Source organism: Rhinoderma darwinii, chromosome 6 (assembly GCF_050947455.1).
Source record: "Rhinoderma darwinii isolate aRhiDar2 chromosome 6, aRhiDar2.hap1, whole genome shotgun sequence".
NCBI lineage: Eukaryota > Metazoa > Chordata > Amphibia > Anura > Rhinodermatidae > Rhinoderma > Rhinoderma darwinii.
The window spans coordinates 21177314-21195857 of record NC_134692.1 but is presented as its reverse complement, the minus strand read 5'-3'; the positions used below and the strand labels follow the sequence as shown (position 1 = coordinate 21195857).

Genomic DNA, 18544 nt, shown 5'->3' with positions numbered 1-18544 from the left:
TACCTTGTTTGTCAAACACATCCTGCGTCTCCATGGGGTCCCTGTCAATATTGTTTCGGACAGAGGGGTACAATTTGTTTCATTGTTTTGGAGAGCCTTCTGTAAAAAGTTGGAGATTGATCTGTCCTTCTCCTCTGCCTTCCATCCTGAAACCAATGGCCAAACTTAGAGGACTAATCAATCTCTAGAACAATATTTAAGGTGTTTTATCTCTGACTGTCAATATGATTGGGTCTCATTCATTCCCCTCGCCGAATTTTCCCTTAATAACCGGGTCAGTAACTCGTCAGGGGTCTCCCCCTTTTTCTGTAATTTTGGGTTTAATCCACGGTTCTCCTCCGTTTCACCTGGTAGTTCCAACAATCCCGAGGTAGAGGTCGTTCATCGGGAACTGTGCACAGTCTGGGCCCAGGTTCAGAAGAACCTAGAGGCGTCCCAGAGCGTACAAAAAACTCAGGCTGATAGAAAACGTTCTGCTAACCCCTTGTTTATGGTCGGGGATCTGGTGTGGTTATCGTCTAGGAACTTGCGTCTTAAGGTCCCATCCAAGAAGTTTGCTCCCCGGTTTATTGGGCCGTATAAGGTCATTGAAGTCCTCAATCCTGTCTCCTTCCGGCTGGAGTTGCCCCCATCTTTTCGTATACACGACGTGTTTCATGCCTCCCTCCTTAAACGCTGCTCCCCGTCCTTGGCTCCCTCGAGGAAACCTCCTGTTCCCGTTCTCACCCCTGAGGGGGTAGAATTCGAGGTGGCCAAGATTGTGGACAGCAGGATGGTCCAAGGCTCCCTCCAGTACCTGGTCCATTGGAGAGGATACGGGCCTGAGGAGAGGACTTGGGTACCCGCCCGGGATGTTCACGCTGGGGTATTGGTCAGGAAGTTCCACCTTCGTTTCCCCAATAAACCAGGTCCACTTAGAAAGGGTCCGGTGGCCCCTCATAAAAGGGGGGGTACTGTAAAGGATCTGCCAGGCACAACTTCTGTGTATACTCCCACAGGTAATCAGTCTGCACCTGAATCTGTGTCTCTGAGACTGACTCCATCTTCCACCACTCAGGATGGCAGGCTTAGGAGTGGGAGAGCCTATCGCAGCCTGGCCAGACGGAGCTAGCTCCCGCCCTCTGTCTATTTATACTTGCCTTTCCTGTTCCTCCTTTGCTTGTGATTCTTATCGTGTGGTTTCCTGGCCCAGCTACAACTTCTAACTATTTGATCCTGCTCCATACTGACCCTGGCTTACTGACTACTCTCCTGCTCTGCGTTTGGTACCTCGTGCACTCCTGGTTTGACTTGGCTCGTTCACCACTCTGGTTGCTCACGGTGTTGCCGTGGGCAACTGCCCCTTTCCCTTTGCTTTGTGTTCCCTTGTCTGTTTGTCTCGTGCACTTACTGAGCGTAGGGACCGCCGCCCAGTTGTACCCCGTCGCCTAGGGAGGGTCGTTGCAAGTAGGCAGGGACAGAGTGGCGGGTAGATTAGGGCTCACTTGTCCGTTTCCCTACCCCCAGTCATTACAATTACATTGACTGTTGTTCATTTGAATTCACATGTAATACTACAGCCAAAGCCAACTTTTCAGCTTGCCAAGGGTCTTGGGAGTCTTTGATGAGACAGCCCCTTGTCGTTAAAGCCCACAAAAAATGACCAGAACCCAACTGTTAAAAAAAAAGTTACCTTTTAGGATCTGGGATACCAGATAAACAGACCATACTCAGTTCTTTGCTGTCATTTCCCTCCAGAACCTTCTCTACTGTTTGCATACATACACTGCTCTGTGTGTGCAATGAATGCATCAAGTGTACGCATGGAGCTGTGTACTGTACATGTTAAAAAGTGGACAGGTTCAAGAGGAGAGCCAGGGCAATATGCGGAGTACCATTGAGGAGAGGTATTGGACCACCTGCTCTTTAGGACTACCATCTCGGAACTTAAAAACTACAGGCACAATGCTCAGAAACCCTACTAGGGTAATAAGCAATGACAACTCTCCTTCGTGATCTGCAAAAGGTCTGGTGACTTGTAGACCTGTTGTAGAAAAATTGGGATTGTGTACCAGTGCTGCTTGTAAGGAAGAAGAAGACTCGGAGGTTGAGGGTCATCAGAGGAAGATCTAGACACTATACACTGAAGAACTCCTCAAAGGCTGCAGTAACTGATGTTGGAATTAGCCCTGTCCAAATATACATTGTGCCTGTGCACTTACTTGTTAAAAAGTTGTGTCTACTTTCTCAATCATTTATTTTATTGTTCGAATGCCTCTAAAACAATAGATGAAGCAAATTTGAAAATGGTGTTAAATTAAAAATCTCCTACCATTTTAGGTCTACAGCTCCTATGCAGACCTATGTATCTCCGTGGTCACAGACTACAAACAAAATCTGTGTAGACTGATCCTGGAGTCATACTTTATACTTCCATCTGTTTCCTACTTCGTACTAACACTAATTTGGTAGGTTAGCAAAATGTAGGGGACAGATGGATGGAAATTTATGTGCAGGTCTAAGTTCTTTATAAACAATTATACAATATAAAATGGTAACCTGTGTTCCTCAAATTCATACATCACAATGTATATAGAATGTTACATAATGCAAAGTCATTAGTTTAAAAGGGTTTATTGTATTATTTATTAACTCCATGTATTATAGTCACCAACATTATAGTGTAGACTTCCAGCAGTTAAGTAACAGCAGTCATTATAATTTGCAGAGTTCCTATATAGAAGTTTTTAAACTAAATACATATAAAATGTAAAAATATAAAACGAAAAAATTGTGAACACACTCTTTAAAAGGGTTGTTACATTAAGGCAACCCATTTTTTTTTTTATAATGAGGCTGATCTCCAGGGTCAAGCTTCCTAAACCACCAGTAATCATATGTGATTGCTGTGGGAAGTTCTGGCAAGCGATACATTTCCTCTGCAGTGGCCACTACAGGGGAAATGTAATATTACATGCCAGGCATTCAATGCTCTAGCCCATAAAGGAAGTTCCCAATCAGGGAACCCTCTTATATGAAATTGATACGCTGTGATAGGGGATATGGACAGAGGTGAACTTAATGAATAATTTTTGAGTGCAATATACTGTTAACGTTGCTACTAACATGGCAGTAGTATTAGTGAATAAATGGCAGTTCTTGAAAAAGTTCTACATCTTGTAAACTTATAGAATCAGTTTAGTTGGGATCACACATAATTTCTTAGGGAATTCTACGGTTTGTAAACCCTGGTCTTCATTCACACCACATGAACAGTCCTTGTGAGTGCCAAAACCAGATTACCAAATGAAAGGATTGGGAAAGTTTCCTTTGATGGTATCCAAACTTGTCCTCATCATTGACGTATAGCATTCACACAAACGTTTCATATGGCCATCTTAATTAATCCTGACCTAGAAAGTACAATCTAGTTCTATAGGAACATCTCATATATGTTTCTGTCTGCGTCAATCAAATGACATAACTTCCTGTCTCAGTTACCATTGACCTGTCTTAGTGAACAGACCTACCGTGGTCACAGACAGTAATTCCCATACGGGCCTAGGAGAGAACAGGACAGAGAGGATCTACTCATAAAGCAAGGAGAAGTTATGGAAGATGGCTACCAGTCTTCGGATAAGATTGTAGGATGAGCACTTGACCTAAGGGATGGAATGTAGATAAGTAGAAGGTGCTAATGTACATAGAGCCTGGGGTTTGTTATCTTAAGGGAAGTTTTTATTAGGTTTTAATGAGTGAATAATTTATCCAAATTATAATTAAAGTGAACCACCAACTATAAGCATTATTTCTTTAAGGTCCAGATTCTGTGGTGATTAATTTTATCAGAGGAGACTGATTCATTATTGAGTTCAATGAGACCTGCATTAAAAAGGTCTTCAGTAGGGCTCCTAAGCTCCCCCTACTGGCGGCTGTAGGCAGCCAAAATGTTTTAAACTCTATAGTTGTGTGTCTACGTCTGTGTCAGAAAAACTGAGCTCCGACCTCTATGAAATGATATAATAAAATTAATCAGAACAGGATTTTGGATCTATTTAGATTTATCAAACAAATGATTTTCAAAGATGCCAATGAATTAAGGGCACCCACTGTATGGACCCCAAACCACAGCTCTGGGGGCTGCTAATGTTTACTCACTGAATCGGACTAGTAAGCAGTGTAGCACAAGAAATTATTGCCTTTTGGGTCTTGGTAAATTATCATCATTATAACACTGACAACAATACTGATTCAGCATGAGCTTGGCATAGACAGGGATTCCCTCATACGTTCCTGCTGATAAATCAATTCAGTTAGTAAGCAGTGATTCACAGCTTCCAAAACTGCATTAGGGGGGACTGTAATTTGGACACACAACCTATTTTTATAGCTCAGGGTGAACACAGAGAAAGTGGGTCCAATAGCAAAGATTAAAATGGGGCCCCCTTTTGCTGCTGGTTGATGGTTGACACCCCTTACTACCTGAGACAGGATGAGTTGATGCTTGTCCCCCCTTTATTTTTGTTTTCATGATCTATATGTTGATCCCCCTCATCCTTGTTTGCGAACATTGCAGCCTATATCAAAAACATGTTTATATTTGATTTTCAATATTTCTTATTTGGAATATTTTGGAAAAGAAAATTTCCTAAAATATTGTTTTCCTAACAGCTTATACCTAGAGCTCTTTGAAAGTGATCAGATATTCAGGGTAGGCAACATCATCGCGAAAAACAACAAATATTTTGGGTTTGTTAACATCATCCACAACTGAATCATAGCGGCCTTTATTGGGGTCACCATCGATATGTGGAGCTTCTTTGTAGGAGGACATTCCCTTACAATATCGTCCAGTTATAACTGCAGCTTGGTAGACGTATTTTCTTCCATTATCATCAGGAACAGAATATGTTTTATTACAAGAGTATGCTGACGCTTCAGCAAAGTAGCTCCCGTTTCCATGACATGTTGCTGTTGAAATTAATGAAGTGATTTTAGTAACATTCTCCAATGCGATTACTAGACAACAAAATATAATAATACTGTAATACTGGCCAAGCACATTATTATACACAATTTTAGCAGGATTGGATGATGATCTAAAGGAGTCCCCCAATAAAATATGATATGCAACATGCATGATTCTTGCAGCCTGCATTAGGCCCCCAGGCTGCCATGACGACCATCGGCACCCCGCGATCGCATCCCATGGGGGCCGATTGCGCGTTGGAGGCCCCCCCTGATTCTAACGCTTTAAATGCTGCTGCAATTGACTGCTGCATTTAAGGGGTTAAACAGGCAGAATCAAAGTAATTTTTGATACTGCCTGTTGCAGTGAGGTGTTAGCTGTATTACACAGCCATTACCTGATTAGTATGGAGCGCTTTCATACTTCCCCTTAACGGCTGTCACGTACATGTTATGTTAAGTAGTTAATTTGCTGAAATCGGACAACCTCTTTAACCCTTTAACGACCCCTGACGAAAATACACATCATGGACAAGCGGGGTGATGTTTGGTGCTGGCCCACGCGCTGAGCCCGCTCCATATACCGCAGCTGTCAGCTGTGTATTACAGCTGACACGCTGCTCTAACGGCCAGAAACATCGATCGCGCTGTTCCTGGCTGTTTAACTAGTTAAATGCTGCGGTCAATAGCGGCCGCGGCATTTAAACCATTAGGAGGAGGGGTGCGACCCCCTCCGACAGCCAAACGCCCCCCCCCCCGCAGCGCGATCGTGCCTATGGCTGTCATGGCAGCCCGGGGGCCTAATAAAGGCCCCCAAGTCTGACTAAGCCATGCCAGAGGAATGGCTTAGCAGAAGCCTGTAAAAATTACAATATACTGCAATACATTTGTATTGCAGTGTATTGTACCAGCGATCTAACAATCCCTGGTTCAAGTCCCCTACTGGGAGTAATAAAATGTGTAAAAAAAAAGTTAAATACATTTTTAGAAAGAGTAAAAAAATATTAAAAGTAAAAAAACCAAACCTTTTCCCATTTATCCTCAAGCACAAAGGAAAAAAAATAAAAAAAATGGTATTGCCTCGTCTCACAGTCCGAACTATTACAATATACCATTATTTAACTCGCACGGTAAACTGCGTAAAAAAAGCCAAAAATTGAAACACCCGAATCATTGTTTTTTAGTCACCTTAGCGCTAAAAAAATATGTAATAAAAAGTGATCAGAAAATCGTATGTACCAAAAAATGGTACCAATAAAAACTACAGCTTGTCCCACAAAAAATAAGCCCTCACACCACTCATCGACGGAAAAACAAAAAAGTTATGGCTCTCAGAATGTGGTGAAACAGAACAGAAGTTTTTTTGTTAACATAGTTTTTTCTTTGTAAAAGTAGTAAAATATAAAAAAAAATATATAAATTTGGAATCACCGTAACCGTATTGAGACGCAGAATAACGTTAAGTTGTCGTACTTTAAATGGTGCCAATAGAAGCTACAGCTCCACCCTCAAAAAATAAGCCCTCACACCACTCTATTGACGGAAAAATAAAAACTTGATGGCTCTTGGATGGCGGGAAGTGAAAAACGAAAACGTAAAAATGAAAAACTTCTGGGTCGTTAAAGGGTTAAAAAAAAACTTTAGAAAAGTAAAGTGTATGCACATCCGTAGTTCTGCACAGGAGCTGTGTAAACAAAACGGTAGGAAATTTTTAATCAGGACTATTTTCAGAATTGCTTAATATTTTATTTTAGATGCATTGGATCAATAAAAATGATGGCGAATAGAATAGAAACACTTTATTCATCCCCAGCGAGAAATGATTGTGTTTCAGCATCACATAAAAAGTATACAAACTACACTACACTAAAAAACAATAAAAACATTAATACCTAAGCATGCAAAGCCAATACATTTTATGTTTTCTAGGGTTGTGTGTTTGCCATAGACGCTGCCTGGTAACTTACCATTTTCACCACAGTAGACTCGGTTGAATCCATCATGGCTAATGTTGCTAATCGAATCAAACTTTGTGCCGTGGTATAGGTGGCGTACATTTTTCTGGCCAGGGTTTTTTCTATTCACAATTTGCTTGATAATGGTGAAACTCTGCCACAATGTTGTATTCTGAATACGTCTGATCTGAAAGATAAAAGAAAAAAACCCTAATTTGTTATTCGGTATCTTTGCCAGACAATTATTTATATTTAATTGATTGTATTTTAGCAGCGCCTGCTTAGCAACTTTTTGTTTTTTTTTAGAAAAAATATTTATCATAATAATTTTAGGATAGTAATATTTCTACTTTTGCCCATGTCATCTCCACTGAGGAGAAGGTTGAGATTTAAGTTTCTGCTCAGCACTGATTTAGCTATGTAGGCAAACAATCAGCTAAAGCCAGACTCCAGTGCGAGGGTCCTGAAAACAGTGATCCAGATCTTAGATTCCCCACAGTATGACATGAGGTAGTTAATGTATTGATGGTATTAAAAATAAAACAAAAAACACTGTCGCTACAGTTGGGTATACGTTTCAATACAGTTAGGAAAAAAGGCATGCCAACGTATATTGGCCAAACGTATGCCAAAAGGACACCCTAACATATACGCTGAACTCGCATCACAGCCATGAACAGTACTTTAAAGTTAATATCCATCCTTGAACATCTATATAGCTCCAGAATTATGTGTTGAAAAATGTCGTAATATATCTTTAAAGTGGTAAGAGCTCCAAGCTATCGGTAGAGTCAACCTAGGATATTTTTGCATACTGTCTTATTATTGAATTTAATGTAAAAACAGTATGCAGTAAGCTCCTGAGCTCCCCCTAGTGGTGGCTGCAGGTAGCCAGAAGTTTATCCTTTAACTATGTTTATGCAGGGGATTTGGAGCTTTGTATTGGAAAACCAAAGCTTCTTCCGCTAAAAAAAGATTTATTGTAAGAAACATTTAAAGACAACCTTTGCCTAACCCATACATGTACAGCTGAGTGCACCATGTTATAGGCCCTGCTGCACAGACCCTATTGCCCTTTAAACTACCTGCCAAGCCTCCGTCGTTCTGGAGAAATCGTGCCGTTCTGGAGATATCGGTGCTGTTATATTTGTGCTGTGTGATCTTGTCATCACTGTTTGACAAGAACTGGATAGAGGAGGAGAGCATGTGTGCGCACACGCACAGCTGCACCACCACGGAACAGAAGAGGAGAGGAAGGTGAATGTGAATTCTTCTCCTCTTCTGTTCGTTAGCGGTGGTGATGGAACTGCGCACGCGCATCACTCTCTAGCTCTGGTCAGACAGTGAAGGAAAGACTGTGTGATCTCGCGAGAGAGATCACACAGCAAAAGCCGCTCTTACACTGTCCGTAGCTGATTGGACAGTGTCAGAGCACTAAGTATCAGGCCCCCCCTGCCCTTTCCATGAAAAGAAACGCCCCCCTGACAGTACAGGGGTTCATTTACATATTGGGCGCCAAATATAATGGCACAGAGATCTCCAGAACGGCGGAGGCTAGGCAGGTAGTTTAAAGTGCCACAGGGTCTGTGCAGCTGTGCCTATATAGCAGTGCCTATAACATGGTGCGCTCAGCTGCACATGTATGGGCTAGTGAAAGGCTCTCTTTAACAAAGAATTTGGACCTAAAATCATATGTTGTTAAAAGCTGGACATTCACTTAAAGAGGCTCTGTCACCAGATTATAAGTGCCCTATCTCCTACATAGTCGGCGCTGTAATGTAGATAATAGCAGTGGTTTTTATTTTGAAAAACGATCATTTTTGAGCAAGTTATGAGCAATTTTAGATTTATGCTAATTCGTTTCTTAAAGACCAACTGGGCGTGTTTTTACTTTTGACCAAGTGGGTGTTGTACAGAGGAGTGCATGACGCTGACCAATCAGTGACCAATCAGCCTCATACACTTCTCAGTGTTCCAGCCCATTGTTACAGTGTGATTGTGCAGTGAAAGAAGCTGGGCTGGAACAATGAGAAGTGTATGACGCGGATTGGTCACTGATTGGTCAGCATCATACACTTCTTTACAACACCCACTTGGTCAAAAGTAAAAACACGCCCAGTTGGTCTTTAAGAAACTAATTAGCATAAATCTAAAATTGCTCATAACTTGCCCAAAAATGATCGTTTTTCAAAATAAAAACCACTGTTATCTACATTACAGCGCCGATCAGATTATGTAGGAAATAGGGCATTTATAATCTGGTGACAGAGCCTCTTTAAGTAAGAAAAGATTGACAGTAATGTAACATTTTTACACAAGGTTTATCATGGAACCAGTATAAAATAGTAGTAACTGTAAAATCTTATTCTTGTTGTAGTCATTGAGGACAGAGCACCCTGGTATTGGGCCTTGCCTATAGGTGGCTGACACTAGATAAGAAAAAAGTCTTGACTCTGCCCAGGTAGACTGGCTAAATCAGAAGTAGTAGGAAAAGAAAAAAAAAATAACATGTTCACAGTCCTGGGAGAAGAATCAACCAAACAGCCGGAACAATAGGTGGCGGGCCTGGAACAAAAAAGAGGGCAGGATCTATGTCCCTCAATGAATACAACAAGAAAAAGATTTTACAGTGAGTACAAAAATCCAATTTTCTCGTTAATGTCATTGGGGGGGACACAGCACCATGGGACATCCTAGAGTAGTCTTAGAGGATGGAAGCTACAAATAAAAGTACAGCCATGCAACCCACCTAACGCACAGCTGCCTGCAGCACCTTGCAACCGAGACTAGCATCGGAGGAGGCCAAAGAATGAATCTGGTAAAATTTGGTGAAGGTGTGCACCGAAGTCCAGGTAGCAGCCTTGCAGATCATAGCAACTGAAGCTTGATGCTTGACCACCCAGGAGGTACCAACAGTCTTTACTGATTGGCCTCCGAAATCATAGAATGGAATCAACGCGCAATAAAGGCCTTGAACGCTGCTAATTCTTTGCCTAGCCCTTCAGGAACGCCAAAAACAGATTCAGAGTGCTGAAACGGCTCCGTTGCAGCCAGATAGACACGGACTGCTCTTACCACATTGAGGCAATGCTAAGCCCGTTCCCTTGGGTGAGATGGGGAGGGGCAAAAGGAAGGGAGGACAATCTCTTTATTAATATGGAAGGCAGAGACGACCTCTAGGAGAAACAATTGGACAGGTCGGAAGACCACTTTATCTCTATGGAGGGACTTGAAGGACAGGCAACCAGTTTCGAAACCCATCTGATGGAGGTGACAGCCACCAGGAAAGAAACCAGGCAAGGAGACAAAGCAAAATGTCCTTCAAGGGATCAAAAAGGGGGTCATCTGAAGAGCCCCAAGGACCATATTAAAATCCCAAGGCTCAGTGGTCTTAAGGGAGGGACCTGAGAACGAAAGGCCAAGTTTGCCGAAAAAGTATGGACGGAGCAAAAAACTGATCATTAAGGGAATGGAGTAGAAGGACCCGGCCTACAGCGATGATGGGACAAGCGGCATGTATGGTGCAAAAACAGTGCAGCGTGGTGTTCTTTCCCTCACCGCGAAAAAAGGCAGTCAATGGCCACAAAAACAGGATGAGAAGCCACTGGTGCAACATACTTCCCAATAAAAAATGCCTTTCTTGATAGGGAGTGATTGCTGACAGAGTCCCCCAACAGGTATAGCCCCTATAGAGTTCTAGTGGGAGATATGGGCGGGGGAAATTTGCCTATGTGGTCTTTGGGTGTACACAGTGTCACCTCTTCAATAACCTTGCACATATAGTGGGGTTACTAGTGCTCCACCTGAAAATGCAGACAACAAGATAGATGACCGGCGGTGAGGGAAAGTCAGTGCAGAAAACTGCTGCAGGGGGTTTACCTGCAGCTAATAAGAGCAAAAAAATGTAATAAAAAATAGCAGCAGACCTGATAATCAGGTCATGTCTGCCTCCTACGGACTCTAGGTTATAACTGATGGAGCCAGTGTCGGAAGAGCCAAGACTTTCCTACCTAGTGTCATCCTCCTAGTTGCAAGGGCTTCTACCCCTGGTGCTGTCCCCCAATGATATTAACAAGAAAGATTTATATTTATGCGCATATAATGGAACAATGGCCCCTTCATCTACCTGTGCAGCCAACATCCTTCTTTCTGAACGGCTACCGGGCTTTCTATAGTGGTGCGTGACGTTAGAAGGGCCAGGCACAAGTCAGCTGGTTGGTGCACAGCCGAGGACTGATTATTTAAACCTGCTCAGGACTGACATTGACTTAGCAATTGAGGTTCTTTGGTTATTATTGTGTAAAGGTGCCATATTAATTAACCTGGACTGTTTTCTGACTTTCTGATCACTGCTTGTCCTGATCTGTATCTAGGTCCCCATATTGCATAAACTCTCCCAGCCCGCACATTTGTATTACCACGCTTCTGCCTTAATATTCTGGCTCCACACTACGGAGTACCATCTGCAAGCTGTCCGCTGTGGCTATTAAAGACTTATCTGGGAATGTGATCTGGGAAATCCCTTGGTAAAATCCATACCCCCTTCCCAGTTTAGCCCGAATATAAATCCAACAGTAACACAATGGGATCACTCTCCGTCCAGAGGCCTGATCGTGGCAACCCAATGTCCATAGGTATTCTATTAAATACATGTTAGAATAGTGTAGACAAGGATAATTACCTCTGTAAATTCATATTTACGTGCTGATGCAGTTTTGAAGAATTTATCTTTCACATCTTTGTATTCTTGTGAAGTTTCCCTAAGTACTACTTCCTGAAATTCACTTTTACCAAGGTCAGTCCATTCTATTGGAAAACGAAATGTTGCTATAGCAAAAAGAATAAAACTGGTATTAGATTTTATATGGTTATCCAATATAACAATGCTCTACTTAGTTGGCACGGGTTCAGTTTTGTGGCTCAGTGGTTATCATTGGTTCTCTTGCAGTACTAGCGTCCTGGATGTTCTCCCCGTTTTAGCACGGGTTCACCATTTTCCTCCCACACTTCAAATGTGGCTTCCTATAAAATTGGCCTTAGAGGTCATGTGTGCCTGAGATAGGGAAAATTAGATAGTAAGCCCATCTGGGACTGCCACTGATGGGAGCGATGACCTCAGTGGGAGTTCCCTTTAGGGATACGTGCTGTAAACTGTCCCATCCCTTCGGCTGTATGACCGCTATCTCATCACAGCAAACTGCATTGTAGCACACACTACACTCTCCAGCAACAACTTGTATGTATGGCTCCAATATTTTCTTAGTCCTCTCTTGCTGATGCTAAGATGTTTCTTCTCAGCAACTGCAGCCTGCTGTGCGACATCTAAGGGAGGATGCAGCCATAGGATCAATCTATAGCAATCGTGCCACCAACACAGCATGGAGTTCACAAGACCTCTCAAGGTGTCTCGTGGTATCTGCCAGCAAACACGTTATCAGCAGACCCTTTAAAGGGGTTGTCTCATGACAGATATTTATGGTATATTGGCAAGATACCTCTTAGACACGCACTCATCTCCTGAACAAGGAGCCCCCAACTTGTCCCGACTGGTGAGGTGGCCGCCGCATTTAACGGGAGAATCAGTGCAGAGCAGGATGGTATTCTGGAAACTCCCAAGTTCACTGGGCTCTTCTGTTTCCGTTACTTCACTTCACTTCTATGGGAGTTTTGGAAACAGCATAGACTTCCAAAATCCTGTAGTGCCGTGCATTCTCAGCCTGGGTGCAGCATCTGCCTCACCAGGTGGGCCAAGGTAAGGGGACCCCGGTTCGGGACATAAGTGCTGGTCTCAAGGGTGGGAACTGCATCTATGGTACATTTATGGCATATCCTGTCACACTGCAACAATTGTTCAGTTATAGTTTGAGGAAAATGACAAAACAGTTCAAAGTGTTTACTTCGCCTCCAAATTCCCTAGATCCAAATTTGATCAAGTATCTGTAGGATGAGCTGGAAAACCAAGTCTGAACCATGGAGGCCCCAACTCGAAACGTAAGGGTCTTGAAGGAACTGCTGCTAATGTTTTGACACCTTCCTTGTGGAGTCCATGCCTCAATGGGTCAGGGCTGTTTTGGTGGCATGAAGGGGAACTACACTATACTAGGCAGGTGGTTTTTAGGTTATGGCTGATCGGTGGTATATATAACGAAGTTACGATCTACCTTATAGAGTCCTTGTTTATTAAACAAAGAAATCACTATATATATATATATGTATATATATACCTCCACGAAGCATTGCCGATACTATCCTTTCTTCCCTTTGGAGTGTCTAAAACAAAATATAAAAAAAGAAACGTGAAACACAGGAAAAGGCTCCAGCTTATATATAATTGTGTTGGAAAAAAGTAAGCATGGAGGAAACCAATCCAATCGAAATACACATAATACGGATGCAGTTTTTATCGCATTTCGAATTGAACCCACGGCTCGATGGACTAGTAGCTATTGTATTTAGAAGACTATGAAAAATCCAATTATGTCACTACGGTAGTATAGATGTGTTGCTGCCAGAAGCCCATTTCAGAAAGAAGCCCACCATCGCCTGTCAGCCTGTCTCACCTGCTGTCTAGTAATCATCCCACCTGACCTGCATAATTTTCCTTATATTAAAAAGACAGGCCCTATATAAAGGGTTAACCCTATCTTATGAAGTGATTGCACATCGCTAGGATATACCACCATCTTGACCTCTGGGACCTCCACCGCCCATGAGAATGAAGGGGCTAATTTAGCACTGCATCCCCTTCACTGTTTTTCCCTGCACATCGGCGCTTAGGTTGGACCCCCATGGATCATAAAGTGATGGAATATCCTAGCGATATACCATCACTTTATAAAATGGGAATCACCCTTTAATAGGCAAAAATGTGCAAATGTGGCCAATTTAATTAATGAACTAAAACTGCATAAAGCCCTAATTAGTCTTCCCTGTCCCCCTACCCAGTGACCACCAAATATGTGATATGGGCCCCACAGATTACAAGATCCCAGGGCCACTGTGTGTGGGAAGGGGGTTAATCTTTAAGCTTGAAAAGGATTATGTCATCACCCCAGGTGTCCTGCGCTACAGCGTGGAGCAGGGAAGATGTAGATAGTAGTCCAATGGCAGTCCTATATGTCATAATAGGTCTTCAACCCGGGTCAACCATTAATACTTCTGAAAGAAGAAAATGTTTTACCTGTAACTCTGTGCTTTTGGCTTGAAAAACTTCAAGATACTTCTTGTAAATGCTTTCTTGAATGACAATTATAAAGATTGTTTCAAGGGTTGGAATTAAGGTATCGGCTAAGTATTTTAGAATACTGCTCAGAATGGCATTGATTGATTTTTCTGTATCTATACGAGCTATGCCTGCAAAACACATATAATGATATTTTATAAGAGCAAAATATTTCCTTGTAATTATATTGAGTCACAATTCAAGTATAATACACTTGATTTGGAGATTTTGATTGACCATTGTAATACGTCCAGGGACCTGTTCACATCAGCGTCGGGTTCCTTTTGAGGTTTCCGTTTATCTATTACGTCACAGGAACCGATGAACGGAAAGCCGAACGGAAACTATAGCTTCCTTTTGCATTACCATTGATTAAGGTATTCCTATAAGGTGCTGGGACAGGATCCCTGTGCAGGCCGGCGCGATGACGTCACTGGATCACGCCAGCCTACGCAGGTGGCCCATCTTGGTGTCTCATAGGCTCCTGAGGAGTCTGTGGAGCAGCTCCGTTCGTCGCAGGAACAGGACTAGGTGAGTACAACTTTTTTTTATTTGTTTGGGGGCACCATCTACAAGGGGGGCTGTGTGGCACTATCTACAAGGGTGCATGTGTGGCACTATCTACAAGGGTGCGTGTGTGGCACTATCTACAAGGGTGCATGTGTGGCACTATCTACAAGGGTGCGTGTGTGGCACTATCTACAAGGGTGCGTGTGTGGCACTATCTACAGGTGGGGCTGTGTGTGACACTACAGTGGGCTGTGAGATGATATACAACTTGGCAGCCTAGCTGTATTACATTGCACAAAGAACTGCCAAATGTTCATTGTCGGGAGGGCATTTGTTGTGGGGGAACCCAGTCAAAAGTTTGCTACGGGGCCCCCGTCTTTCCTAGTTGCGCCACTGGATAGATAGATAGACAGAGACACATGTATATCTATAAACACAGGTACAGATACACACACACACATACAGGCACATGATTATATATATATATATATATATATATATATATATATACACACACATATAAACATGAAGGTACATATGGACATATACATGAACATATGCACACAGAGGTACATGTATACAGGCACAAATATACACACGCAGGCACATACACATAGAGGCACATATAAAGTACACGCAGGCACATACACATAGAGGTACATATAAAGTACACGCATACACACACACACACACACACACACACACACACTCTCGCATACATAAACATTTTCAAACACACTATATATATATATACACACACACACACACACACACACACACACACACACACACACACACACACACGAGTTCCAGTGGGCATTTACCTCCTTCCTTGCTGCACAGGCGATCACAGGTTTTTTGCAGGAGCGGAACTTCTTTCTTAGTTGCCCCCGCTCCCGTCAATTTTGTAGGAAACTCCCAGTCTGGTGACCCTTACAGGGGGCCTTATTTATCAAAACTGTCTAACAGAGCATTTGCCCATAGCAACCATTCAGAGCTTAGCTTTTATTTCTTAAACTACTCTGGACATAAATGAGCGCTGTTCTCTTAGGGTCAGTTCACACAGAGTTTTTTTTACACGGAAACCGCGTCGGAAAATGCGCCTAAAAACGACCGAAAATGCCTCCCATTGATTTCAAAGGGAGGCGGAGGCGTTTTTTTTCCCCGCAAGCGGAAAAAACGTCTCGCGGGAAAAGGAAGAGACATGCCCTATCTTCGGGCGTTTACGTCTCTAACCTCCCATTGACATCAATGGGAGGCAGAGAAACAATACTTCGCTGCGTTTTTTGGCCACGGCGCTCAATTGCAGCGGGGGAAAAATGCTGAGAAAATCGGCATGCAGGCAGAGCAAAATCTGACTCAAAATTCCATTTGCCTGCAAAAACCTCTGTGTGAACACGGCCTTAATGGTTGCTACAAGGGTGATTTCTGCCGTGATTTAACATTTTTTTCTTTAAAATGACTGTCAAATATTTATATTTTCTCCAAAATGTTATTTACCTGTCCCAATGACTGGCAGTGCCACACTCGTGAACCCATTATTATGACATTCATGCAGAATTGTGTCGATTGAAGGCTCATAACCAGGCACAGAGGTTGGTCCAATAATATGCATGATATTTTTGCTTTCAAGATTCCCACCACTTGTAATTGCAACTCCATCTGCTTTTAAAACACCTAAGATAGAAACACAGGAGAGCTAAATGACAGTAGGATATGGGCATTATATTCTTCCCATATGGTAAATCCCATAAGGTTATGAACAGTTTACTTATCATTGCCATGTATCATTATTCGGATAGAATTGTACTTCTAGCCAATTTTATTTTATTTTGAGAGAACTTTAAATTCAAGAAAAGAAAAAAAGATACCAATTTTTTTGCATTCCTCCGTAACAGTATCTCCCGCAGCGCTCAATATTGCCCCTGAAACACCTGTAAACACAGAAATGACATACATGAGAATAACATATAATCTATAATAAGACACTTATTTACAGAATATTATTACATAATGAGGTGTGAATATTTCTTATGGTATCCTTCAGGGTCCCTAATAAATAACTTCAACAAGCACTCTGTAAGATTGTACCTAAATAAATTTGGGTAGTTGTCAGGCAACAGGCATCACTACTAGCAAAAGACATTGATCTGAGGCTGCTGTGGAGACCAAGCATTCTTAGGCTATGTTCACATCAACTTTTGTGAACACGTTTGGTAAAGGCACTGAAATAGTGACACGTCAGAAGTTTTGATCGGTGTTGGTCCGAGCGCTGAGACCCCCACCAATCGCTAAAACACAGCGCCAGAAGCTCTCAGGTGAGCGCTATGCCGCTTAGTTTCTGCTTGGCTTTCCTCGGATAGCCGAGCGAGCAGTCTACAGACTCATAGACTTTCTATTGAGCCCGTACACTCGCTTAGCTTTCTAGGAAAAGCAGAGCCGAGCAGAAACATTCACCTGAGCGCTTCCGCAGCTTCGTTTTAGCGATCGGTGGGGGTCTCAGTGCTCAGCCCCCACCGATCAAAACTTCTGACATGTCACTATGACATGTCTAAAGTTTTATGAAAGTATAGTTACACTTTAACATAGCCATAGGCCCCCATTCACCTGATGGGGGCGAAAAGGATATCCTGTTGGCCTCTGTATAGGAAAGCGCAGCAGATTTTTCCTATTTAGAAGACCACCGCCCAAAAATGTTTTTTTAACATTGTGGCCAATAGGTGATGTATGCCCCTATGTGGCTATACAAATAATAAAGTGGCATACGTGGGAGCCTTACAGGTATGTGTTAGGGTACATTCCCGACGAATACCTCCGACATATAGCCCTGACTAATGTGAACAGGTCCTTACTTAGTATAGAGATGGAGCGTGCACATTTTTTTCTGTCACACGGCTGCATGTATTTCAATAGGGCTCTTAACACGGCCGTTGTTTTAATGGATCGCATGAAGGGCTAGTGAAAAAATAGGGCATGTCCTATTTTTGTCAGTTTTCATGGATCCCTCAATAGACTCGTCTATGAGGGATCCATGAAAATGAGTCCCGCACGGTTGTGACTGATGTTTTTCACGTCTGTGTTCACACTCTTTCATCTAAATAAAGCCTTATTGATGGATTAAACCCTGGTTCAATGTGCCCATTGGTAGATTAAGTGAAACGCCTCCTATACATTTTATATATTAAAATAAATACATAAATAATATTAACATTAGAAGAATAATATAATATTAATTTTACCTTTAAAGTGTAGCTAAACGTTCAACAAACTTCTGATATGTCACAGTGTCATGTTTGGATTGGTGGGGTTCGAGCACTGAGACCCCCACCAATCGCTAGAACGAAGCAGCTGAAGTGCTCGTGTGAGTGTCTGTTCGGCTTTTTCCGGAAAGCCGATGTATCAGGGTACGGGCTCATAAACTTTCTATTGAAAGCGATTGGTGGGGGTCTCAGTGCTCTGACCCCCAACAATCCAAATTTCTGACATGGAGAATAAATCAACAGGAAAAAAGCAGTGTAGCATCGGGTAACAGCGCCAGGCTCGGGAGGACAAGGAATGAGTTCACAGGTGAATGAATAAGGTAATCTTTTATTTGAACGGCGACGCGTTTCTGGACCGGCCTGGTCCCTTCGTCAGGTCAGTTACAATGTTTGCACGTGTAGGGTGCTAATATATACAGTAAAAAAAAACGGTAAAGAACCGTTGCAGAGCAGTTGATTTCTCACGTTTAACATCACAAAAAGCCGTTGCGGGGATGAAACCCTCCATATGGCTTAGAATTAACACCAAGTTTATATAAAACAATACATGTCATCCACATTAATATACAATTAGTCATAGGAATATTTCTAACTCTTTGGATATAATTTATTCAAGAGTTATATTGTGTTGGATTGTCTACCAAAGTTTC

General features: G+C 42.4%; 1 protein-coding gene across 1 annotated transcript in view; it reads right to left on the bottom strand.

Annotated features, from left to right (window-relative positions):
• Positions 1–2597: 2597 nt before the first annotated feature.
• The window catches only part of LOC142656199 (protein mono-ADP-ribosyltransferase PARP15-like), a 31560-nt gene continuing 15613 nt past the window's right edge, over positions 2598–18544 (bottom strand). Inside the window, exons 7-13 of the mRNA XM_075831086.1 lie at positions 16506–16568; positions 16135–16311; positions 14083–14255; positions 13127–13172; positions 11584–11729; positions 6915–7089; positions 2598–4950 (exon numbers count right to left, since the gene is read on the bottom strand). Coding sequence (XP_075687201.1) covers positions 4658–4950; positions 6915–7089; positions 11584–11729; positions 13127–13172; positions 14083–14255; positions 16135–16311; positions 16506–16568 — 1073 coding nt within the window. The 3' untranslated portion in view covers positions 2598–4657. The remainder of the gene's footprint in view (positions 4951–6914; positions 7090–11583; positions 11730–13126; positions 13173–14082; positions 14256–16134; positions 16312–16505; positions 16569–18544) is intronic.